The sequence below is a fragment of the Hemicordylus capensis genome, chromosome 3, assembly GCF_027244095.1.
Source record: "Hemicordylus capensis ecotype Gifberg chromosome 3, rHemCap1.1.pri, whole genome shotgun sequence".
Taxonomy (NCBI): domain Eukaryota; kingdom Metazoa; phylum Chordata; class Lepidosauria; order Squamata; family Cordylidae; genus Hemicordylus; species Hemicordylus capensis.
The window spans coordinates 302,200,979-302,227,824 of record NC_069659.1 but is presented as its reverse complement, the minus strand read 5'-3'; the positions used below and the strand labels follow the sequence as shown (position 1 = coordinate 302,227,824).

Sequence of the window (26,846 nt, the reverse complement as noted above, 5' to 3'; positions counted from 1 at the left end):
CCCCTAAGGGGAATACTTTACAGTGTTCACATGTAGTCTCCCATTCATATGCAACCAGGGCAGACTCTGCTTAGCTAAGGGGACAAATCATGCTTGCTACCACAAGACCAGCATTGTAAAACTGTTTACTTGATAACCTGGTTACCTAGTAAGGCTGTGCAAGCAAATCAGCTGAAACCTATTACCACTTATCTGTACTTCTCCTAACTTGAGAACACATTAGCCCCTGTTGGAGGAGAAAAGTTCATATCCATTTCTGGGTACTTCATGCGGCACCAACATTTTGTTCCTTCTTATTTGGTTTTCCCATAACTAGTACAACTTACATTTTACCTACTAGTGTGTGTTGTATGTGTCCAAAGTGTCACATTTTGTGAATCTGGCATTTCTTCATGTAATATGCCACTTTATACAGAACAGAAAGCTGTGCACATACAAATGACCATTTCCTGCTTATCACTGCAGTCCGAAAGGCCCTGGATCTCTCTTACACTGATCAAGACAGATAAAGAGTTTTAGTGGTTATGGGTTACTTATTTATTATGAAGTAGATCTGTTTATCCTTCCGTTGAAATGGGATAGTCTCCCTTCTTATTCACAGTTCTAAACAATCTCCAATTCCTCTTGGTACACTTTTATAAAAGAACCCAGTGCTGATTCCAAATGGGTGATGCATATTTGCTTCAGCAACTCAGCTCACTTCTATGCCAGGGAGTGGTGTCAGGGAGGGGAAGGAAAGAGGAATGCGTCCCTGTCGCTGAGCCAGCCAGAACGACGCTTCCTCTCTCTGTTGACTAGCTGTGTTGACTAGCAGAATGTGAATGAGGTTCAGGGTGTGCATTCAGTTGCATATTGTGGAATGAGCATTTCCTTGAAAGTAATACAGTGTTGATGGAGTGCATCCATATGAGCATCCAACTGTGAATAGCATCTGTCTGCCGTGCACTACTTTCAATGGAATTGTACATGGGATGTGGATGTCATCAATCCATGCTGCATTAATTTTTTTAAATGGAATATGTAACTGCATATTCCATTAAATATGGAATATGTAGTAAATATGGAATATATGTTGCTACAGGAGAAATGCTTTTGTGGTAGCAATCATGAATTGCCCCCTTTGCTAAGCAGGCTCCACCCAGGTTTGCATTTGAATGGGAGACTACTTGTGTGAGCACTGTAAGATATTCCCCTTATGGGATGTGCCCTCTCTGGGAAGAACACTTGCATGCAGAAGGTTACAAGTTTCCTCCCTGGCATCTCCAAGATAGGGCTGAGAGTGACTCTTGCCTGTAACCTTGGAGAAGTCGCTGCCATTCTGTGTAAACAATACTGAGCTAGGGGGACCAATGATCTGACTCGGTATGAGGCAGCTTCCAATGTACATGGCAAATCTGCTTGCCTATGTAGTGTTCTGGCAGCATCATGTTCATTATGTGATCTCTGATTGGGATCATGATCACATAATGAGCATGGTGCTGCCAAAAGCAATCAGGTTTGGCCACATGGCAATGTATGTGGATGAGGCTGCAACTTTGATCTTCTTGTTAATGATGCTGAAGCTATTACAAAGGTACAAGAAAACAAAGGTTTTTGTTTTTATGCCCATAAATACAGGAACTTTTGCAGTGAAACCTGAGCCCCACTTGCAAATACGAGTTCAAAAAATAAAATCTTTCTGCATTGTGTTTTGATTTCCCCCCAGTTCTGTGACATCATCTGTGGACCTTGTGATTTATGTATTATGTACAGTTCTAGCAAACCGGAAACCCAACCAGAGAACCAGTTGCTTGCCACAATAAAGTGCTTTTTAATTTGCTTGTACTGTTACTATTTTATTATTTATTTTATTTATTTTATTTCTATACCGCCCTTCCAAAAATGGCTCAGGGCAGTTTACACAGAGAAATAATAAATAAATAAGATGGATGCCTGTCCCCAAAGGGCTCACAATCTAAAAAGAAACATAAGATAGACACCAGCAACAGACACTGGAAGTACTGTGCTGGAGGTTAAAACGTGCCTCTTTGCCAAGTTAGCAGGGGTTGTTGAGCATCTTCCACAGTAGAGATGACCCCTACCAAAACTTCTGAAGCACCATATTTTGGACAGGTTCACAAAAAACCCCTACTCTGCTAAATGTATCGAGGCTATGAAGTCAATCATGGATTTTACCTCTTTGATTAATCAAATTCCTAGAGAATCCTAGAAGGGCTGAAATGGTCTGTCTGACTGCACTGTATACAGTATATTCAATCATTTATTATATACATTTTAACCTAAGAAAATGAGAGGGAGTAGGAGGAGTGATTTATGATTGACAGCCAGATTAAATTACTCATGAGTATTCCCATTGAAATTTAATTGGACAAGTTAGTTATGACTTCATGAGTAACTTAGTCTGGATGTCAGCTAATATTTATATGCTACTTTTCAACAACAACAAAACCTAGAGTTCTTAAAGCAGTTTTCATATCAAAGGTATAAGAATAAGAAAATGGTTCCCTGTTCCAAAGAGGTTCACCATCTAAAAAGAAATAAAAGAAACACCGACAACCACCACTGAAGGGTAGCTGTGCTGGGGTTGCTCTCCACCTGCTAAATATAAATATAAGAAAAAGTTGCTCTCCTGCTGCTAAATATAAGTACTTTAAAAGGTGCTGCTTCTTCAACTATCAAGCAGGGTTCCCTCTCTTCCTAACATACTGTGATTGGAGGATGGTAAAAGAGCAAGTTCAGATGAGTTGAAGAGTGATTAATTGATAACGAAAAAAGACCTTTTGCATGCCTTGTAATACTCTTGCATTTATAATAACTACTGTATCTCTCTAAGATTTCCATTGACTTAAAATATCTGGGAAGCATTGTCCTGATTGTTCTGAAGAGTTGCTGTTTTGGTTTTGGCTTAAGAAAGGAAAGCTTTCTGCCCAGATGTGACAAGTCCCCTTATTGGCCTCTGACCGTCAGCCAGTACCCACCTGGGATGTTGATGTAGCTGGCCAGCATTTCCCTCCTAATTTGGGCTCAGAGGAGGAATGTAAACAAGAACAGGCTATATTTTTGGAATATTCTTGGCTCCTTCGCAGGTCATTGAGCTCTTGTTTCCTCTAAGGTCATATCGCTTAACACTTCCTTGTTGCCTCTGCCTCTAGTTTTAAAAGTTTAAAGTGGGTGTGGTCAGAGTGGCGACCCAACACATACTGCACATCTGGATACGCACTAGGGGGGCAGACTTTTCATTCTCATTTGCCCATAACAATTAATTAAATATCCAATATTTCTTGCAAGATCCGCATATAACTGGGTCATCTCAGTGTTTCTTGCACAAGACACAAGCAGGCCAGGCAGCCATCACAAATTAACACTTCTGTTCCCAAACTCTTATTATCTGAATCTCCTTCTAAGAGGTTTTCTTGGGTGGCCTTTTTTGGCATCCCACCTGATTTGTCTTGCCCAAAATACCTTCCATGTAGCAGAGTGTAAGAGAGCAGAAACTGAGGTTTGTTTAGTTTATTGAACAAAGTTACTAAGGTTTATTGTTTAACTACTACCAAATCATAAACAGGCCTACTCTAAGTGAAAGATCATCCTGAAAGAAAAATAAGTCTCAAGCGTCCAGTAAGAAATACAAACTGACCAATCAGTCTGCAGAACTGGGGATTGACACTAGAGTGTTTGTGTCAATCACCAGTCTACTCTACCACAAGCCTATACACAGATATACATACAATACATCAGTGGCAAGAACAAAGACAATGTATAGATACACACAAATCCCAACATTCCACTCACTTGCCCATTTTTCATCTGAATATAAAAACAGAAGAAGGGTCCCACTGGATCAGGCCAAAGGGCCATCTAGACTAGCCTCCTGCTTTCCACAGTGGCCAAATGCCTCTGGGAAGCTGAGAAACAGGACCAGGAGGGAAATAGCCTTCTCCCACTCCTGCTTCCTGGCAAGTGGTGTTCAGAGAGGCATATTACCTTTGAACCTGGAGGATGCATATAGTCATCCTGACCAGCAGCTATTAATAGACTTGTCCTCCACAAATTTGTCTAAGGTAGTGGCAGTTCATCACATTATTTGGCAGTAAATTCAAAATTATTAAGTTCCATTTTGGTTGCCTTGTTCTGCTCCCTTTACAGCTCTGCAATATACTTTTGAGATGTGATGATCATATGTACACCATATTCTAAGTATGGTTGAACTATAGATTTGTATGATGGCATTACACTATTGTAATGCCACTACAATATTCACAGTCTGTCTCTGGATCCCTTTACTTACGTAGGATCCCTTTACTATCCACTACTGTCCACTATGGCCCCAAGGTCTGGCTAGTCACCACCAGTTCAGAACCCGGCAGCATATATGTGGAATCAGATTTTTGAATTTTTTTATTATGATTATGATTATGATTATGATTTCTTGTTTACACAGTCAGACAGGTGTTATTGACTGGTTTGTTTTATCCAGACATCGAGTCCTTCCCAAGGACCTGGGATGGCTGAATTTTATCATCAATACTGTTGGTTATTATAGATATCGTCGCAAAATATAGGCTGTTCCCAGTAAAGCTGCTTTTTGTAATTGGCTGATGGTGATTTCTGTGGCCCCTATGGTGTTGAGGTGCTCTTCAAGGTCTTTTGGAACTGCACCCAGGGCGCCAGTGACCACTGGGATTATTTTGGTCTTTTTCTGCCACAGCCTTTCAATTTCAATTTGTAGATCATTGTATTTGGTGATTTTTTTCTATTTCTTTTTCTTCTATTCTGCTATCCCCTGGTATTGCTATGTCGATTATTTTGACTTGTTTTTCTTTCTTCTCGACTACAGTGATATCTGGTGAATTGTGTGACAGATGTTTGTCTATTTGTAGTCGGAAGTCCCATAATATTTTCACATCTTCATTTTCTTCAACGTTTTCAATTTTATGGTCCCACCAATTCTTGGCTACAGGTAGCTTGTATTTTTTGCAGATGTTCCAGTGTATCATCCCTGCTACCTTGTCATGCCTTTGTTTGTAGTCAGTCTGTGCGATCTTCTTACAACAGCTGATCAGGTGGTCCACTGTTTCATCTGCTTCTTTACAAAGGCGGCACTTGCTGTTTGTTGTGGATTTTTCTACTTTTGCTCTTATTGCATTTGTTCTTAGTGCCTGTTCTTGTGCAGCCAGTATTAAACCCTCTGTTTCTTTCTTCAAGTTGCCATTCTTAAGCCATTGCCAGGTCTTGGTGATGTCTGATTTTCCACTTATATTGCGCAAATATTGACCATGCAGGGGCTTATTTCTCCACTTTTCTGCTCGGTTCTTGACTTGTTCTTTCTTGTAGGCCTGCTTTGTTTCATTGGTGTTGAATAGTTTCGCAATATTGACCATTTGAAGTGCATCTTCTTCACTGTCCTTGATATATTCTTCAAGGCCTCTTTTCTCTTCCTCTACTGTTTGATTGACTTGTAGCATTCCTCTTCCACCTGAGCTGCGAGGGAGGTATAACCTATCTACATCACTGCGGGGGTGCAGAGCATGATTGATGGTCATGATTTCCCTGGTCTTACGATCTAGCGTCTCTAGCTCTGACTGGGTCCAGTCTATTATTCCTGCAGTGTATCTGATAACAGGTATAGCCCAGGTGTTTATGGTTTGTATGGTGTTCCCGCTATTGAGTTTGGACTTGAGGATTTTTCTAACTCTCCTGATGTATTCACTTCCAATTTTTCTTTTAACTTCAGTGTGTGCGATGTTATCAGCCTGGAGAATGCCCAAGTATTTGTAATGTTCTTTCTCTTCCAGGTTCTTGATCTTGCTTCCATTGGGCAGTTCTATGCCTTCTGTTTTTGTTATTTTTCCTCTTTTCATTATTAATGCAGCACACTTGTCTAGTCCAAACTCCATTGCTATATCGCTACTGAATATACGGACAGTGTTTAGCAGTGATTTGATTTCTGACTGGGACTTTCCATACAACTTCAGATTGTCCATGTACAGCAGATGGTTGATTTTACTTGATGTTTTAGATGTTTGGTATCCGAGGCCTGTTTTGTTTAGTATTTGTGAAAGTGGGGTCATGGCGATTACAAACAACAGAAGGGATAGTGAGTCCCCTTGGAAAATGCCTCTTCTAATGCTAACCTGTCCAAGTGCCTCGCCATTGATTGTTAACTGTGTACTCCACATGCTCATCGCTTTTTTAATAAATATCTGAATGTTTTTGCTGACACCAGTTGTTTCTAAACATTTTAGTATCCATGTGTGAGGCAATGAATCGAAGGCTTTCTTGTAGTCAATCCATGCAACACTTATTATTATTATTATTATTATTATTATTATTGGTTTTGCTTCAGTGGGCATCACTTTTCATTTACTTACATTGAACTGCACTTCACTGGTCATTTTGTTGCCCATTCACCTAGTTTGGAGGTGAATGGGCAACCTTTTTGAAGATTTGAATGGGCAGTGAATGGGCAACCTTTTTTGGAGGTGAATGGGCAACCTTTTTGAAGATTTGCAACATATTTTGGATTTCATCGCCCTAATAACTTGATGTGATACACAAATTTGGCCATTTTACTGCTCCCCAACTCCAGGCTATTAATATGCAAGTTTAAAAACACCAGTCCCAATACAGGACCTTGAGGGACCTTCTTCTTGTTTTGCTGTTTTGCGAGAACTGTGCACTTATTCCTATTTGTTAGCTGCTTACCAGTCCATAAGAGAGTTCACCCTTTTATCCCGTGACTGCCAGTTTATTCAGGAGCTTTTGATGATGGATGCTGTAAAAAGCTTTTTGAAAGTCCAAGTATACAGTGACCACTGGGTCGCTCCCTTCCACATGCTTGTTGACACTCTCAAAGAACTCTGTAAGGTTAGTGAAGTAGTGCTTTCCTTGGCAGAGTCGTAAGTTTTGGGCGGTATAAAAATATGTTCGTTAAATAAAAAAATAAAATGTTGATTCTTCTTCAGCACAACTTATTCTTCCTTTGCTTGATCATGTTATTCTTAATGCTTTGTATCAATTTGCCAGGAGCAGAAGGAACTTTTTTTTCATATGTGGTGGTCATGTGGGAAGGCAAAGGCTTTTTGAGATATCATATATAATGAGCTGAAGAAAAAAAATTTAATGACATTTCCTAAGAGGCCAGAATCCTTCCTGCTGGGAATAACTCAAGGAGAGTTCTCCAGAAGAAATTTAACATTTTTTATGTATGCAACCACGGCAGCTAGAATAGTATATGCGCAGAAATGGAAAGACAATAAAATGCCCTCAAAAGAAGACTGGTTGATAAAAAATTTGGAATATGCTGAGATGGCAAAACTTACAGCACTTATAAGGGTTGAAAAACTGGAATGTTTCAAAGAAGATTGGGAATCATTTTTACTTTACTTAAAGAATTATTTTTATAATATGGACCTTTCAGCAGGGCTTGAAATATAGTAATAACAGCAGGTTGGGTTGGGTAAAATCGAGTAGCAATGTGGAGTATGTATGTTTTGAATTATTATAGCAATGGTTTTATATGTATAGTTAACGTGAACTGCGCAGACAGGTAAGCGGGAAGTCAATATTTAAAGCTATTGTAAAAGCCAATAAAAATTTAAAATGCAAAAAAAAAAAAAATGCCTGGAGCAGACTTAACTGTTAATGTAAGTGGCCTGATATTCCCTGGATCCCCTTTTTTTAAAATGGCTAATTTTTAGTCCCCCAGTTGATTCTACAGATAAGTATTTTTTAGAAGCCTTGCAATTGCTTCTTTTGAATTTTTTAAGAGCTCTAGATAACATTCCAGGATAACATTCCAGGTTAATTTGTGTTTAAGCCCTGGGATTTTGTCTTTGTCATCCTAGTTTGATTTGATTCATGAGATTCCCCTCCTCCTAAAAAGTCTTTTCAGGCCCAGGTATCTGCCCTATATTGTCTACAGTGAAGACACATGCAAATAATTCATTTGGCTTTTCTGGGATCTCCCTGTTATATATTATTACACCTTTCACACCCTTGGAATCTAACAGACCAAACCACCTCCCTAGCTGGATTACTGCTTCTGATATACTTTTTGTTGTTGGTATTAATATTTTTGGCATTATGCTTTTCGACTTGTTTTTTGCATCCCTCATTGTTAGCTTACATTTCCTTTGCCAGAGTCTCTGTTCCTTTTTGTTCTCCTTGTTTGGGCAGGCTTCTATTTTCTCAAGGAAGCCTTCTTGCTTTTATAGCTTCCTCAATTCTACATATTAACCACGCTGGCATCCTCTTGGACTGGATGGTACTTTTACTAATCTGAGGCATACATTCTTGCTGTTCTTCTGTTGTGGTGGTTTTAAATAACCTCCAAGTCTTTAGGACAGATTTGACCCGTTTGATTTTCCCTCTTGGCTTCCTTTTTACAATTCTACTCTTTTAAATAAAATAGGTAGAAACTTCCTCTTCTGAAGACAAATATAACCATATTGGAGGCAGAGGCGTAGCTCGGGTTCTTTGAACCCCTTTGATCAATTATAGCTACACCCCTGATTGGAGACTCTTGGCATGTTCCTACTTCCGTGTAGGTGCATATCTGACATTAGCTTATTCCGTTCCATTTACTAACAGGTCTGCTCTGCCCTCTAGTGGGTAGTTGAGCTGCTGTGAGAGAGAAGCTCTCACTCTATATTTCTATTTTTCATCAAAAGAAAAAATTAATTTTGTCCTCTCCAGCTGGTTGATAATTGAAATGTTTGAGAAGAGCAGAATAGTTTGCACTGTCTGTCTTCCTCCTGGTTTTGGCTATATTGGAGGCAGGAAAATGATATGCTGTCTGGTGGCTGAGTCTGGAACAGGAGACTGCCTATGATTCTTATTACAACCTGTGCCATATGCTTTACCTTGCTTCCCCAGGAAGAGGTTAAAGTCTGTCCATGAATAGTCACAAGCTTGCATTTGTCTGATGACTGACTTATTTATTTTCTTTTTCTCCCTTAACAGCTACAGGCTCTTCTTCAGATATGGTCCAAACTGCCTCCCAGAGAAGCATTAGAATTGTTGGATTTCAATTATCCAGATCAATATGTAAGAGAATATGCAGTGGAATGTTTAAGACAAATGAGGTGAGTCATATGGTCATTTTATTTCTGCAGTTAACCCCAAAGCTAAAACAAAACAAAACCCCAATTACTTTTATCCCAAATGAAATAAATCCTCAAATTCTGGAAGTAAGTTGCTCTTCAAATGTCTCATCTGTGATCCAGGCTCGGATCCCATTTTAGTTATGGTATCTGTGGGATCAGAGTGGGTGGTCCTCCTTTGGGAAGTGTCTAGTTCAGACAGTGGAAGCCTTCCATTGCTATCTGGGACAAATGTGAAGATGTTAAGAAGAGGAGAAACACAATATAGGGGTCTGGAAAAAAATGGGGGGCTTCAAAGGGTCTACCTAGAATATGGTGCATACCACTAACATTCTGTATGTATGATTTGATAGTGGGTATTTAATTCAGGATGCTCTGATGTAGTTTCTCTTGCTTTTAATTCTCTCATTAAAGCATTGATTTATATTTAATGCCATTTTTGGTCCAGCAAAGAGTTGCCTGTTATCAGTTGCAACACTGCTACGTTCCCAATGCCCTTGACTTCTCAAGAGCACTCCATGTGATGAATAGCATTTTTATTTTCAAGGCTAGATTGTTAACAAAATGTTTTTACTTCCTCAAAGTATAAACAGTACAGTTGCTCTGCTGATCCTGGGTTAGCCTAGTATCATTGAACTTTTATTTCTGGTGCAATTGTTTTGTTTTTATATTTCTTTGAATTCATTCTAGGCATATACATGATTTAAGTCTTAGCTAGAGCCAAATAATGTAAAGCCTACATGATTTCCTTGGGGGCTTTTTGTTTGACATACTACTTTAAGTGAGGGGTTTTTTAAGTTGGCATAACATATTCTTATTTTTGTGATATATATTTTTGCTGAACTGTATATAGAAGAGACAATCCTTTAAATAATGGTGTGTATATAACATTTCAACATTTTGTTTTTATTTATAATAAGTTCATCTTTTTACAGTGACAATACAAAGAATAGATTAAGTATCAAATAGTGATTATGAATAATCACTATTTGTACTTTCCATTTGATTCAAAATATCAGGATGCTGATAGTTTTAGGGATGCTATAAGTACAGAGAAACAGAATGATGGAGTTACTGATCTTGTCCAATGATCTTTAAGCCAAATTCTTTACATTAATGCTTTTTGAACTTCTCTCAAATATCTGCTGTGAATGACACAATATGTTCAGAAGTTTTCCAGTATTTGCTGGTTCTATCTTCAGTTTTTTATCCATAATGTTTATCTTCCTTTGTCTTGTAAATCAAAAACTTGTCTAATTTGATACATCATCCCTGCGGCTAGTGTTGGTGTCTCCCTTTGAGTTTCCCTTTAGCCTTTGGGACAGGAGCTGTTCTTATTCTCTTTTGCTTTGTAAACCACTATGAGAACTTTCAGTTTTATTGTTGAAAAGCAGTATATACATATTTTTTCATAATAATTTCATGCTGCAATTTTTATTCTCTTTCACTTAATGTATTTTCCACAATTAAGTGAGTAACCTAGGTTCTCTTTATCTTCTTTCAGTGATGAAGAACTTGCTCAGTATCTTCTGCAGCTTGTGCAAGTACTGAAATATGAACCTTTTCTCGACTGTGCCCTCTCCAGGTTCCTGCTAGAGAAAGCACTGGCAAACAGGAGGATAGGACAGATGCTATTTTGGCATCTGAGGTAAGACTCAGGAATATGACCTCCCACCACCAAAAAAAGTTGATGTTCGTTCTTGCGCAAAAAGTCCTGCAACAGGACAAATCACTGATTTGGTTATATGAGGTTAGTTCCCATGAAACCAACACCATTCTCACTTCTTACCTGTGGAAAACACAGAATTTCCTGATTAAGACCATAGCTCTAATAGATGTGAAGAAATTCTCCAGTGAATAAACAAATGTCCTTGGATGCCAGATGGAATCCAGGCGGAGCTTCCAATTAAGGTGTGGGACTCCCCCCACCCCCATCTCATCATACCATCCAGTAACGGTTCCTACACTAGTACTAGTCACTAGCATCCTTTTTTCCAGAACCTCTTTGCTCTGCTCTGTTAGCAGGTGACCAAGAACCCTACGTATAGCTCCTACTTATGGCTGAGGGCAAACCTGCACATCCAGGCCTGATCTATTGGCATTCATAGAACCTGGCCATTCCTTATTCCCAGGTCTTCGTGCAGGTGTGTGTGTGCATGCGCTCATACACACACTCACACTCTTCTGCCTGCCTGCCTGCCTGCCTACCTGCAGGAGCTCCTGTACAGTGGCATTCATACAGGGCCTGTATACAGTATTTCCCATTCTGTAAGAGCTTACTTGTGCGGGGGGGTGGATTCTGGGGCTGGGGCCACAGAGCAGGAGAGGAAGACTAGACTCCCCCCTCCCCCATGCCACAGCCCTGATCAAGTGATCAGGTGTCTCACAGAGTTGCTAAGAGCAAAAGAATTGCAGGTTAGGAATGCATCCTTGCATCTCGTTCATCATGTTTCATTTGGCCATTTTGAGATTCTGGTTAAGAGGTTCCCCTGTTCTCATTGTTCCGCAGAACTAGTGGGCATGGGGAAGCATCCCAACAGGGGGTACTAGTGTCCCTAGGAGCACTTGATGGGCTCCCTGGGGGTACCCAGAGATCTCTTGCCTCCCCATGCTGAAGCTGCACTGTTTGCTCTGAGGACCAGTGCCTGGAGGCTTGAAACTCAGCGATATATGTGCTGAAGGACGGAGGAGAGTGAAGAACTCTGCTCCCGATTGGCTGGCCACATTCTGAAGCTCAATATACCTCTCCCCTCAGCCTGACGGACAGGTTTCAGAAGATTAGCACTCCCATTGGAATTTATAGGACCCGTTAGTTTTTCCCATTACTTTCAGTGAGAGTACTTATGAGTAACTTAGTCTCGATGTAAAGCAGTAACTGGTGTAGCCTGTCTCATAACATAAAGATTTACAAGTGTGTGTGTGTGCTCATGCGTGTGCGCACACTCGCTCTAAAAATCTCAGTGAGGTACCTGAGCTGAAGGTTTATAAGAGAAAGAAACACTTGATTAAAAAGATTGGGAACCCCTGTTCTAAAGTATGGTTTTGGAGGTGGCGCTCTCCCCAAGCTGCCTTCTGTACTGTCTTCAAGAAGAACAGAAATTCACAGGTAAGGCAGAATATCCTTTTCTCAAATAGTTTCCTGTATTTTTTGGACAAAGGGATCATGAAATATGTCTGCACACTTATATTCTTTTTTAGAGGACAGATGATTTGAGAGTCAGGGTGCTTAGCTTGGAGAGCGGAAACATCTGTTTTGCATAGGAGTTGAAGACACAAATGTATAATGTTATTGCATGCATACTTAGATTTGCATTTATTTCATCTTATTTTTAAGCAATGGTAATATGACTTGTGTTAAATGTAAGCACGGTTATATCCATTGAACAATTCCTTATACAACTAGTAGGTGAGGTCCATCATTGACTGAGTACAGTTATCTTGTGTAGATAACAAGTTCAAGAAATGAAATCCAGGAGGCCGTCTAATATCACGGGAGTGACTTTTGCAAAAACTGCAATATTGGAGTGTCTGGACTAACCCCAGAAGTGGGGTTAAGTTCCTCTCATGGCAAGAGCGAATGGAGCAGCCTGCGTGGAGAAAGTGGCTATTTAGAAATTGCTATTCAAGGGCCGCTTGTATATGTCATAGAATTTTTTATTAATGTACTTGCAAAAGGGAAGTAAAAGAACAGTTTGACATTTGTAGGATTTCAACTTCAAACATCATTCATTTCATTGAATAATTACCACATATGGTAAATTTGAATCTGAGAGATATCTTCTGCTTTTCTAGGGTACAATGTAATTTTGGAATTATTGATTTGATTATTGAGTATTAAAAATCTGTTGAACAATAGCATACGGTATATGTTAACATATTGTATAATAGAATAATATTCAGATTTTTTTCTAAAAAATACAAAATGAAGAAACCTTTCCCTGAACATATTTTGGTATAAACAGTAATGCATTCAGCTAATTTTAGTGGCAGGATTGTGTATGCAAAATTTGGTATCTGTAGGTCATCAGGAAGTATGACTTTATTTAGCACCAACCAACCAACTCATTCTTCAAAATATATGATAGATGGAGGGATTTTTATTTCTTCTTCTAGATCAGAAGTGCACATACCTGCATTTGCAGTGCAGTTTGGTGTGATACTTGAAGCTTACTGCCGGGGCAGCGTTGGTCACATGAAAGTGCTATCCAAACAGGTATTCCTTTCTTAAAGCCTTGTCTTCAGGTTATGCTGGTAATTAATGAAATTGCTTTTTAGGCCCACATGATGCATGATGCTTTTCTGTATTCAGGTCCCCTTCTTATGTCCTCCTGGCAGCCTGGAGGTTCCTTTGCATAATGCCTTACTGTACTGCTGGAGCTGATGTGTAAATATGCTTAAGGACTACTCTCTCCCTGCCCAAAAACCTCCCCTAGTAATTATCATCCTCAGAAGTATGTGTCTTCCCAACACCCACCCTCCCCCAAATCAAATTCGAAAGAGAAAATAGTGATTATACTTTTTGCTTTTGGCATAACCCAGGCTCTGGATTATTATTTTTTGCCTGATGCCAAATCTGATGTTCTTTTGTCATTGGGCAAAGACCCTTTCATTTTGCTCAAGTCTTTTCAGATATTTCGGACCTGTTATGGCTTTTCATCTGTGTTGGTTTTATGCTGATTGTGCTGATGATGATCTTACTCATTCTGAAATGATACGATTTGTGGTGTTGCTGAATTATGTAAGTTGCTCTAGAAGCCTCTGGGCTGAAGAACAGCCCATTGAATCCCCCCAATTTAAACATACTGATTTAATTCAGTAGCTCAATGGAATGTGTCTATGACTCAAGTTGTATAATTATTAAAAACTGCCTCTTGCAAATGTGCTGTTCGGTACTGGAGGGAACTCTTAAAAAGGAATGGCTGTCTATTTCAGCAATAGGCTTGGAGAGCTGTGAAACTGTGCACTTTTGAGGAAGTGCATGTCAGTGCAATCAAAGAAAGGGCAAAAAAATTCCCAACTGTGCAAACACGGAAGAAATTCAAAGTAGAAATACTTCAAAAAGTTCCTGTTTGTACAGCACAGGTTGCATTTTGTTCCCTTGTCACTGATGTTTGCACAGCTCCTGGAACTGTGGAAATGCAGGGAGTTTGGGGTTTTGACAGATGGCTGACCTGGCAGGTCTCCACTGCCTCACTTCCATAATCAAACTCTCTACAGCTTTCACAGCATCCTGCCTGGCATGAATCAGCTCATTTGTAAGAAAGCTTGAGCCTTTGCTTTAACTAATGAGAAGGGAATCAGTATATAGTGGAGCTGAAGAGAGGCCTATGACATCCTTGTGGTTTTTTAAAAGATATCTCAGCTGCTTAATCGCCCTTCCTCACAAAATTCCAACAGAAAGGAAATATCTAAAGGAGATACTGGAAGGAATTGCCAGAGCAAAAGGTTCGCTGAGATTTGCCTTAAGTGGCCAGTATTTGCCCAAAAGGTTTTTGTTCTTTGGGGGTGGGATTTAGCATGCAACTTTCATCTGAATTGTAAAGATGTGAGGATGGGGAAATGTCTGAACATGTGAGTTGTGTTCATATCATACAAGCCATGTCTAACTAATGGAATGAGCAGAGCTTGTGTCTGACTATCCAAAATGTCAGCTGCTTCTCTCTGTTGTTGCAGAGAAGCTTGCATTTTTTGAATGAAAAGGTAGGTGGATGTCCTTTAGAAATAAAAGAAACAGTTTGGAAGCCACTTTCCCACAGCTTCATCCCATGGTATTACTGTAGCCTTTTAAAATCCTGTCTCCACATGGGCAGGGCAATCATGATGGTCCTTGCCATGCGGTTGTTGCTCAGTCAGAATCAGGGACCAATATTGAATAGGAAAGAGCTACGTTGTTATCGCCCACATAGATAGTACTGAGCCTTTAAATATGACTGCAGTGCTGTGGGAGGGAGCCAAGGAAATCCGCTTCCATGCCACTGCTGTAATGCTCCCATGCCACTGCTGTTTTGCTGATATGAGTGATGATGACACTGTCTTAGGGAACACTAACAGAGCTAGGAGACAGGAAGCTGTGAGTTCAAATGTTTGCTCCATTGATTGTGGTTCATATCTGTTTTAACCTTTTTCACATAAAGGACTGCATGCTGCTGCTAATTGAATTGTTTAAATAAGTTACTATTTCGGATATGCAAGGCAGCAGAGAGAATTAGCAATTAGCATTGAGGATCCCAACGCTTAGAAACACAGTATCACCACTGCAGCACACTCAAACTGCTGTTTTACTTGAGAAGTGAAGATTCCACCTAGTGTCTTGACCAGAAGTAAGGGGATCAGTTCCTTTGGTAGTTCATGTGGCTGAATTTGAAAATCTAGTCTGCATCTGGGGTTCATTTCCCTTCTGTGTGCCCATTTCCGTTCTGTTTGCTGGAGGAAGAGGATTTTGGGGATAGCATTTATTTGATTGATTGACTGACTGACTGATTGATTGATTTTTATACCACCCTTCCAAAATGGCTCAGGGCAGTTTACAATTAAAACAAACCATTAAAACAGTAAAGAGCTAAAACAAAAATTTAAAACAATATAACAACAATTAACAATTTAAAAACATTTTAAAACAGCAATGAAACAGTTGCAGTAATTAAAAACCCTAAACCAGGTTAAAATATTAAAACCAATTAAAAAACCCTGGAAAGCCAGGCCAAACAGATACGTTTTAAGGGCTTTCCCGAAGGTTAATAGAGAATTCAAATTACGGGTTTCTGCAGGGATCACATTCCACAGCCCCGGAGCAGCTATAGAGAAGGTACAGTACAGTACAGTACAGTATAGTAGGTACAGTATATTTAGTCATGGGCATTGGGGGTTTTCCCACAATTACTCAAGCGTGAAATGTGTTCTACTATTTTTAGCAATGTCAGAGACCAGGGACTGTTATAAAAACATGAAAACTAACTTTTCAACTTAGGACCTGCAATTTTGTTTAGTCATCAACATAGATGTTGACATACTAACATTTAGAAGTGTAATTGCTTATACAGATATAAATATTAATTTCAGGTTGAAGCACTGAATAAGATGAAAACTCTGAATAGTCTCATAAAGTTGAACGCCGTGAAGCAAAGCAGAGCCAAAGGAAAAGACACAATGCACACCTGTCTAAAACAAAGAGCATACAAAGACGCCCTTTCCGATATCCAGTCTCCTCTGAATCCTTCTGTTTTACTCTCAGAGCTGTAGTAAGTGATGTGGACTTCTGCTTTAATGTGTGCCGTAGCTGCTGTGTGGAAACAGGCAGGCAGAAGGCTCTTGCTCTTTGACTCCTGTTGGCTGTATTACTCGGCAGCCGTGCTGGTACACGAGATAGCATTGCTTCGTGTGGCCGGCACACCCTCCTGCTTTGACCTGGCTATGTAATCAAAGGCTTGCCTTCCTAAGGTTAAGATGTCAGTTTTGCTTTGGACTGAAGATTTTTGCGATAAACCTCAAAACTGAAAATGTGCCCTCAAAAGATCTCCAATAATAACAAACAGCATAAAGCTTGCCATCATTGTCTGACTTGTTTTGTTAAATTTATTAAGATGTACAAGTGTAAGAAGAATCCAATATGGCAACATATTTCATGATAAGTGTGCTGTGGTCTGATGATAATTTTTACAGACAACACTAGAAAAATTTGAGGATTATAAATAGCCGATCGAACCAAATCCAGCCCAGTTCGGGCGAACAGGTTCGGCAATGAACAGGGTGGGCGGTGAGAGAAGTAGTTAGTTGCTTACCTGGCCATCGCCACTGCTCGCCATTGCTGGTGCAGCCCTAAGCGCATGCTCTACCTTCACCCACATGGGCAGCTTCCTAAAGAGTTCGGCAGCATGCGGTTCAGCTCAAATTTGATTCGAATTCAAGCCGAACTGCGATTTTTGGTTCATGCACACCCCTAGTTGGCTATGGCATTTGTGCCCATATGTGGCATATGCACCCATATCTGTAAGTGCAACTGATACTGTAGTAGCAAAATGAAAGGCATTTGTCCAAGTTGTAGAGTTTTATTATGGAATTACCTGCTTTTATCCTGTTACATTTTTGAGGCCCGTTAATCTCTACTTAGCTTGTCAAATATATATTATACTTTTTTCTAGTGTGGAGAAATGTAAATACATGGACTCTAAAATGAAGCCTTTGTGGATAGTATATAACAACAAAGTGTTTGGTGGAGATTTGGTGGGGATCATCTTTAAAAATGGAGATGGTAAGTAAGCACAATTTTATTTTCTTAAACTTCTTGAATCCACATTCTCGTCATTTTTATAAGCAAAAAGTATTATTCCAGTGTAATTTGTACTGTAACGCAGTCTGGGAAGAAATGTAATTTTTTCTTTTTCTTTTAAAAAAGTTTTTTAATTTAAAGATTTAGAAAAACACCATAAGAAAATTACATCATCATCTCTTATAGCTTCCAAATTCCAGCAGTTATATATGCCATATTACAGATAGCATTCCAAGGTTCCACTTCTACCACATGACAAGAATTGCAAACAAATATGAATAATACACAAGCCAACCCCCATGTTAGGAAAAGCCAAACCTTGGATGTAGGTACAAACCTTGTGCTAGGTTAAAATTTATAAAAGGTTCCCAAGTTAACAGAAATGTTTCCACTGAATTAGTCCACAAATAAACTGTCACTTTAGCAATCGAGGCATATTCCCATAATTTTAGTAGCCATTCATCCAAAGTCGGGGTTACCTGTGACCTCCAATTGGCAGCATAAAGAATCCTGGCAGCTGTAATCATGTATATAGATAACTCCATGTATTTAGTAGGTATGCTAGGTTTAATCATATTTAACAGAAAAGGCTCACGTGAATAGGGAAAATTTATATTTAAGATTTGCTGCACCTTAAGGTGGATTTTTTTCCAGAACTGTTGCACCGTACCACAAGTCCAGCACATGTGATAAAATGTCCCCGAGTGGTGATTGCATTGGAAATGTAATTTCTTTCTGGCTCCATTTGGCCATAACTCAGTGGCAAAGCATCTTCTTTACATGCAGAAGTTCCAGGCTTCCATTCCTGGCATCTCTAGGTAGGGCTGGGAAGAACTCCCACCTGAAAGCTTGGACAGCCACTGCCAGTTAGTGTAGATGATACTGAGTTAGATGGACCAGTGGTCTGACTCTAATAAGGCAGCTTTCTATGTTCTATTTCTTTGAGTAGTGTAAGACAAAACAGATGTACAGACTACAGTAACTCAAGCTATTCCAATTTGTTTTAATTGTGTTGTAAACTGTATGGTCTCAAGGTGTCTATAATTTAAATTATTTCATTCTAATTATTCAGTAAAATCATCTCTTCCTATCTTGTTTACAGATCTGCGGCAAGATATGCTGACACTTCAGATGTTACGCCTGATGGATTTACTTTGGAAAGAGGCTGGTCTAGATCTTCGGTAAGAGTGCCTGCACCTGCCAGATTTCCTATACTCTTGGCAATCTCTTCTTAGGATCATAGGATCTTCATAGGAAACTGCCACATACTGAGTCAGACCATTGGTCTATCTAGTTCAGTATTGTCTTCACAGACTGGCAGTGGCTTCTCCAAGGTTGCAGGCAGGAATCTCTCTCAGCCCTCTCTTGGAGATGCCAGGGAGGGAACTTGAAACTTTCTGCTCTTCCCAGAGCAGCTTCATCCCCTGAGGGGAATACCTTACAGTGTTCACACATCAAGTTCATATGCAACCAGGGTGGACCCTGCTTAGCTAAGGGGACAAGTAATGCTTGCTATCACAAGACCAGCTCTCCCCTCCCCTCCTCTCTTTTAATTTTTCCCTCCAGATAGGTATAATTAGGCAGTTAAGACTTGGGATTCTACAAACAAATTACAAAGGGTTGTAAAGTTGTCTTCAGATTATTGGTTTGCTATAGTACCTGTTTCAGATAATTAGTGTGATTGTAAACGAATTAGTGTAATATAACCTACATTCGTCAGCTTTAGTGCCTGATCCGTGTTAGTTCTGGCTGCACAAAGTAATGGCCTGCATCACTGCAGCTAAAGTTGTGTCCTGAGCAGAATATGGCTTTACTCTAGAGGAAACCCATTACAGGATGCTTTACTATAGAAAGCTATGACCTGCCTCCCTTTCTCTCTCTTGGCTGCTAGGATATTGTGTATTGGGCCTGTCCATGACCTTTCCCCTTCCCTAGCCCATGCCTTGCAGGTGCTCATGTGTGATACCATTATTCATGATGTTACTTGACAATTAACTAAATGGCTGCTGTGGTTGGGGGAGGCTTACCTATTGCGAGGACATCTGGGAACACTGCATTTCTGTGTACAAGGATGCAGAGGTGGAGGGCAAAAAAAAGTGAATGAGAAATTCACTTTTCTCATCAAAGTGAATGATAACCATTTACTCATATGGCAGAAACCAAAGGTGAGAGGTGTACCTGGTGACATTACTGTGGTCAGGGGCTAAACCTCTTCCCCTGGTATATCCAGCCACTGTGACTCAAGACTGTTCCAGCTGGCAGAGTCCTGTTCTGGATTTAGTTTCTTAGAATCTGATTGGTTGTTGGAGATATTTCCAATTTTCTACAGAGTTTGAACACAATGTATGCCTACATGTACGCATACCCCGAACTGGGTCAATTTACTGGGGTTCTTTTCACACAGGCATGAAGTCATTCCCTCTCCAGATCTTCTTATTCAAATATTCTATGCCTTAGAATATTTGTCAGTAACAAATGCAGTTAAGATTCCCAGGATGTGTGTTTATCCATTTATGCAAACCTTTAAGAACAGTTTCTGGCTCTGTTAATTGCATGAACAGATTATTTTGCAGCCCTCAGTTAAATGGGGAAGTTGCTGCTTTATTCTTGGATGTGAAGGGATGAGTTTAAGGCTAATCCATTTTGTTTTGCTTGCTTAACTGAAAGAAGAAGAAAACTGTAGCTTCCAAGTGCAACCTCTCATTGTTTCTAGTGAAATACGGAGCTCATTCAGGAATGAATACAGCTGAGAAAGCCCAAAGCACTGCGGAGTTAAGGAAAATGTGAATCATACCGACATTATTTGAGACTGTTTTAATAAGCCTAATTGGTTTGATATAAGGAAGATATGAGTGGAGACAGTGCACGGATAGAGGTGTGGCAACATTAAACTCTCATTAACTGGATGTGACTTATGCAAAGCCTTGTACAGTCCACTGATGTTGAATCACTACAGTGTCTGGGTGTCTCATCATATGGGGTGTCACACAGAGAGCCAATGTGGTATTACCAAATCCTTGACTCAGCTATGAAGCTCACAACAATCCTGTGAGGTTGGTTAGGCTGAGAGAAGATGATGGGTCCAACATCCCCCAATCACCATCTCTCAGCCTAACCAACAAAATAGTTTGTGAGCGGAGAGAACCCTGTATGCTGTCGTGAGCCCCTTGGAGGAAGAGCAGAATATAAATAAAGTAGAAGAAAGAGAAGAATATAACACTGTTATAACACAAATAAATTAACTTTCATTGTTGCAACTGCCTTGCATTCAGGCAGCCCCATCTGACCACAATGTGCAAGAAGATATGTGGAGGGTTAATTGCAATTCACGTTAGTTGTACAGATCCAGCATCTTCATAGCTGCCTTTCCCGCCCTGATATTATGCCCAAGGCATGCTACTAGAAATAACTATCATTAACACTTCCATCTTTCCAACTGTGTTCCTGGCGAGAAGTGCCAGACATAAAAGTGAAGGTGTAAATCCACTCTTAATCATTTCCCTGGGTTGCTTATTCCATTCCAGAACTTCTTTCAAGATATTTCCAGATGCTTACTGGAATGTCTGGCCTACATTCAAACTAGCATTGAGCTAGTATGGTGTGTTTTTTAAAAAAGATACAGCCACCTCAAAGAGTAGCGCACAGAAGGAGCAGGATATAAATATTTAAAATAAATTTAACAATAAATGAATAAATAAAAAGATAATATCTCTTAAGTGGTTTGTGCTGCTCCATGATGTTGTATAATTGCTAGCTGAAGACTTTCTCTCACATACAAGTTGGTTCCAAAATTTTGTGTCAGCATTTGCTAACACAAGAACTAATCTGGAGCAGAGGTTTCTTTCTTTGTACAACATCATTGTGTTCCATCCTTACATTTAGCACAACACTAGTCGGGATCCACATCCGAGTCCTGGACTGAATGAGCAATCCTTAATACAGTTTTCATATATTGTGATCTTAATGATAGCCTTTGGTTTTAAACAAATTGAACTAAACTGAACATTCTCTATTGTAGTATTGCGATAGGCATCTCATTTTCCAGATTGTTAAAATGCTTCCATGTGTATCTGCATAAAACTGCCTTGTGTTGTGATGTGAATCCTTGTACTGCTAGCCACACTGGTCAATTGTGAAATTGGCTGTCAGTCCCCCAGTCTCTGCCTGAAGTCCTTTCTCCATCCCCTGCTTGCATTAGACACAAAGTAGCTATACTTGAAGCTGCTTTGTAGTTGAGGGTTGTGTGACCTTAAGAACAGCCCTGCTGGATCAGGCCCAAGGCCTATCTAGTCCAGCATCCTGTTCCACACAGTGGCCCACCAGATGGAAGCCCACAGACAACAGATGAGGGCATGCCCTCTCTCTTGCTGTTGCTCCTCTTCAACTGGTATTTAGAGGCATCTTGGCTCTGAGGCTGGAGGCGGCCTATAGCTGCAGACTAGTAGCCATTGATAGACCTGTCCTCCAATGAGGCAATGGTGCATTTGGCACTACATTGTTAGCCAGCGTGGTGTAGTGATTAGAGTGCTGGACTAGGACCGGGGAGACCCGAGTTCAAATCCCCATTCAGCCATGATACTAGCTGGGTGACTCTGGGCCAGTCACTTCTCTCTCAGCCTAACCTACTTAGGAACATAGGAAACTGCCATATACTGAATCAGACCCCACTGGTCTATCTAGCTCAGTATTGTCTTCACAGACTGGCAGTGGCTTCTCCAAGGTTGCAGGCAGGAATCTCTCTCAGCCCTATCTTGGAGAAGCCAGGGAGGGAACTTGAAACCTTCTGCTCTTCCCAGAGCGGCTCCATCCCCTGGGGGGGGGGGAGATCTTGCAGTGCTCACACATCAGGTCTCCCATTCATATGCAACCAGGGCAGACCCTGCTTAGCTAAGGGGACAAGTCATGCTTGCTACCACAAGACCAGCTCTCCTCTCACATGGTTGTTGTGAGGAGAAACTCAAGTATGTAGTGCACCGCTCTGGGCTCCTTGGAGGAAGAGCAGGATATAAATGTGAAATTATTATTATTATTATTATTATTATTATTATTATTATTATTATATCATATATCATATCATATCATATCATATCTATGGTGGCCTGTACATCTCAGCGTGCATTTTTGTATTTTAAAAGGGAAACTGGAAGGAATGAAAGTGAAGATGAAGGCCTTCCATAGTGCCTGTAGCAGCAGTCCTAAAACAGCTGGTTATTTAGTATCACAAGCTTATTCTGCTCATTTTGTTTTCCACTTTAATTTCTAAATGCTCTCAAGTACTGCCTTTTGTTCAGCTGTTTGTCTCTCATCCTGTGCTTTGCCTCTTGTTCACAGTACCCTATGCAAGAATAATACTGTATCATAATATAATATGTCTCAATTTGGAAACTTTTAAATGGCACAGAAACTTTAGAAACTTTGACTGGCAGTAAAACATGCACTTGTAGAGAAGTTTGGCTTTTTCAGAACTACTGTGACTTCTCCATTTCATAGTCTTTATTGTATGCTGCTTTGGGAATGTGAGTTTAGAAGTGGTCTATAATCTCTATAAGACAGTAAACATCATTATAGCCTTCTTTCTTTCACTTATCTGTCATTGTTCAATCCATAATTCACAAGAGCTGGAACTTTAGTTGCCACTGTGCACATTATTTTATAAGGGGAGAAATTGTATTTCTGACATGATGGCGATCTTGAGCTCATCTCTTAAATTTTATTTTTTGTAGTAATTTAACTTACAGAATGAACTTCAGACAATAGCCCACACAGATAAGAGAGACATTATAAATAAGTTACTCATCAGGAAATGTGCTACTCAGTGAGAAGGTTCCCTTTAATCTCTGATATCAGAAGAATTTAGAGAGAGAGAGAGAGACATTCTTTGGGGTAAATGAATGATTGTTTATTTCTGAAATTAAAGGTGGATACACCTTCTTTTTGGAAACAGAAAACACACGTTTTATTTTACATAAAGGTGGCTTATGCTTACTGCCAATAGCCGGGGAAGTGTTTCCCTCTCTGGCAGCTGTCAGTTGATTGGGAGTTCTATATTTCCTGCTTCCCTAGTGAAGGATGGAACCGATGAATCCAGCCCACACACCTCGCTGGCAATAAGCAGTGAGCTTGGGAGGCTTATTAGAAATGCATTCTCTGACTTGCTCTTATCTGAGGTTGCCTTAAGGAAATGGAAGAGGAGGATGAGGCTGTGCAAAGGTTGCTTTCAACATCTCTCAGGAAATGATGGGACCACAGTGAAGAAAAGGAATTGATTTCGGCTCACTTGGAGATTCTTGTGCATATTTTTATACATCCTTTTGGCTTCAACATAAGGAACCTAAAGTCAGCCAAAACTTGTAGGGATAATTAGATAGGTTGTTTTCTCCAAGCTGAGAAAAAGGGTGCTATGGATGTCTGTGTAGGCTGTTCCTACCCATTCTGATGTCACTGAACCACAAAGTGAGGAGGGAAATTAACATTGGAAGCTGCCTTACATACTGAGTCAGGCCATTGGTCCATCTAGCCCAGGATTGTCAGCACAAACTGGCAGTGGCTTTTCCAAGGTTTCAGGCAGGAGTCTCTCTCAGCCCTATCTTGGAGATGTCAGGGAGGGAACTTGGAACCTGCAGATGCTATTCCTAGAACGGCCCCATCCCCTGAGTGCTCACACATGTCTCCCATTCAAATGAAAACCAGGGCAGACTCTGCTTAGCAGGGGGGGATACATGCTTGCAATGAAGAGACATATAGGCCGGGTTCACACATCGCAGGGAGCCTGCAGTTCCCCCAAGTCAAGTTATTGAGAGAACTTGAAGTTGGCGCTGCAGACAGTCACATAGCTCAGTTTGTTGGAAGGAGTTAGCTTGAGCCAGAGATAAACACCTATGCCTCCCAGCAAGGCTGCAGATGCTGTCCTAGCCAGCCTTGCACAGGCAAGCCTTCTCTACATCAGCTACCTCGCAGCTACTGGTCCCAATTGCAGAGGGGGCTGTCTCACCTGGAATGAACCAGAGATTCATGAAGAGCATGGGTTCAGATGAAGCACACACTTCAGGGAGAGCAGCACTTGGTTGGGCAAGCCAACTTCAAGCCTTGGTTAAACATCTCTGTTTGACACCCCAAGTCAACTGACGGTTCTTGCCTTGGCATAGATTCAGACAGTCACAGGCAAATCCAGGAATGTAGCTATAATTGAACAAGGAAGGACAAATGTCCTTGGGCCCCTGAGGAAGATGGTGGTGGTATTGGCTGGGTGACAGATCGCTCTTCTCTTTCCACCTCTCCTACTCACTGGCATGTTGTTGGCTCCTGAGAGAGGACTCATCTTGACTTCAAAAAAGTCGAGCCCTCTCCAGGAGGCATATAAGTAAGTAAAGGTAAAGTTGTGCCATCAAGTCGGTATCAACTCCTGGCAACCACAGAGCCGTGTGGTTGTCCTTGGTAGAATACAGGAGGGGTTTACCATTGCCATCTCCTGCACAGTACAAGATGATGCCTTTCAGCACCTTCCTATATTGCTGCTTCCCGATATAGGTGGGATTCAAACCAGCAACCTCTTGCTCCCTAGGCAAGTCACTTAGTAGGCATAAATGTTTCTTTAAAAACCATTTATGACCCAAGGGGTGTGTGTGTGTGTGTGTGTGTGTGTGTGTGTGTGTGTGTGTGTGTGTGTGTGTAAGCTTCTATGTGCATGGAGTGTGTGTGATGGTGTTATTTGCATAGAAGTGAGAGACAAAGCGTGCAGAGAATGTTTTGTTTTTCACCATGCCTTACACTTCTGTTGCTGCTAAGTCGTGGTGTGTGTAGAGGCAATCTTTACTTTTATCTCAGGGCCCACCTTCCTGTGCCCCTGGACAAGTCAGTTACCAGCTTTGCAAGTAGATTCCACATTACGTGTGAGCCTACTGTTCTCTCCTAACAGTGGAAGGATTTCTTAATATTTTGACTAACCCAACAGCTACTTATCCAAACTCCTCTTAAATAAATCTTCCAATGACATTCCTCTCCTGCTGCCCAGCAAGTTCTGGGTTTTTTTAAACCACACTAAAAGCCAAATGATGCTGAAATTGTCCTTAGTCTTAGACAGACACTGAATCTAGGCCCACTCTCATCATTAACAGAGTGAGGTGTGCAAACCATCCTGTGGTTATTGTAATGCTATAGTTTTATAATCCACTGCAAAAGTAGCATTCTCTACCTGGGGAATACTTTAGAAATGCTTTGGTGGTATTTTTCAAGGAAGGGTCACATTTTGAAGCTAAAGATGCTGACTATTGTCTCCCTCAGTAAGAGTTTTGTTCAGCATCTTGATAGTGATAGTTTGCTGCACCACCAAAAAGTCAAAGTAACGAGAAAGAAAGTCCTTGCGGTCAGTGCTCCAAAGTGAGCACCTCCTGTATCTCCAAGGAAACATGTGGGTGCCTTGAGCAAAAACATCACGCGTGGCTTGAAGATGGTAGTGGAGGTGGCACATGGCATGAGATGAGTGGAGCAGTAGATGATCTTTCTGGCCTTCCATGCCAATCTTGAGAGTGAAGTAATTGCAGGTCTGCAAGATTCATCTGAGTAGCTCTAGGGTCACTACTTGTTTAGTTGCTTATGGGGGCTCTGATTTCAACAGTTGCACAAGAGGCAGAAATGCCGCTGTCTTTGGTTGACCAATGTCTTTGACCAATGTCTTTGACCAATGTCTTTGGTTGCTGGTGCTGACATAAAGAGCTGTGCAAAGCACAGGATGAGGAAAGGACAGTGGTACATAGCGTCTTAGGCATTCCGATAGCCAGGACCTGGGGGTATGCAAATCCATTCAACTCTATGTATAAATAATTCGCAGTTTGACTGACTCTGCCCTACCAGTTGCAGGGGAGCAATAGCAAGAGATAAGACATGCTCTTGCCTGTGGGCTTCCCAGAGGCATCTGGTGGGCCTCTGTGTGAAACAGGATGCTGGACTAGATATGCCTTGGGCCTGATCCAGCAGGGCTGGTCTTGAGGTAGCAAGCATGATTTGTCTCCTTAGCTAAGCAGGGTACACCCTGGTTGCATATAAATGGGAGACTAGAAGTGTGAGCACTGGAAGATATTCCTCTCCAGGGATGGAGCTGCTCTGGGAAGAGCAGAAAGTTTCAAGTTCCCTCCCTGGCAGCATCTCCCAGATAGGGCTGAGAGAGATTCCTGCCTGCAACCTTGGAGAAGCCGCTGCCAGTCTGTGTAGACAATATGGAGCGAGATGGACCTATGGTCTGACTCAGTATATGGCAGCTTCCTATGTTCCCTTCCATTCCCCTGCCCCAGTACCATGAAGGCAAGCATGAGCTGATGTCTTGTGGAGACTAATAAACCAAAACAGCAATCCTGAAAACCAAAATATGGCTTTTTTCAGCCTGTGGAGTGTCTGTCTCTTTGTAAAGGAGGATTCCCCTGTTAACTGGGCTATGACACCTTTCAGAGTGGTGGTTCTTCTGTATTTAGCAGTGGGAGAGC

The 26,846-nt window shown here is 40.9% G+C and overlaps 1 protein-coding gene across 7 annotated transcripts in view; it reads left to right on the top strand.

Moving 5' to 3' along the window:
- Positions 1-26,846, top strand: part of PIK3CB (phosphatidylinositol-4,5-bisphosphate 3-kinase catalytic subunit beta) — a 126,549-nt gene that overhangs the window by 85,146 nt on the left and 14,557 nt on the right. For all 7 annotated transcript variants that reach the window (XM_053309549.1, XM_053309550.1, XM_053309546.1 and 4 more), the window contains 6 exons: positions 8,965-9,086; positions 10,609-10,752; positions 13,218-13,317; positions 16,164-16,342; positions 17,243-17,352; positions 18,473-18,551. In XM_053309549.1, coding sequence (XP_053165524.1) covers positions 8,965-9,086; positions 10,609-10,752; positions 13,218-13,317; positions 16,164-16,342; positions 17,243-17,352; positions 18,473-18,551 — 734 coding nt within the window. The remainder of the gene's footprint in view (positions 1-8,964; positions 9,087-10,608; positions 10,753-13,217; positions 13,318-16,163; positions 16,343-17,242; positions 17,353-18,472; positions 18,552-26,846) is intronic.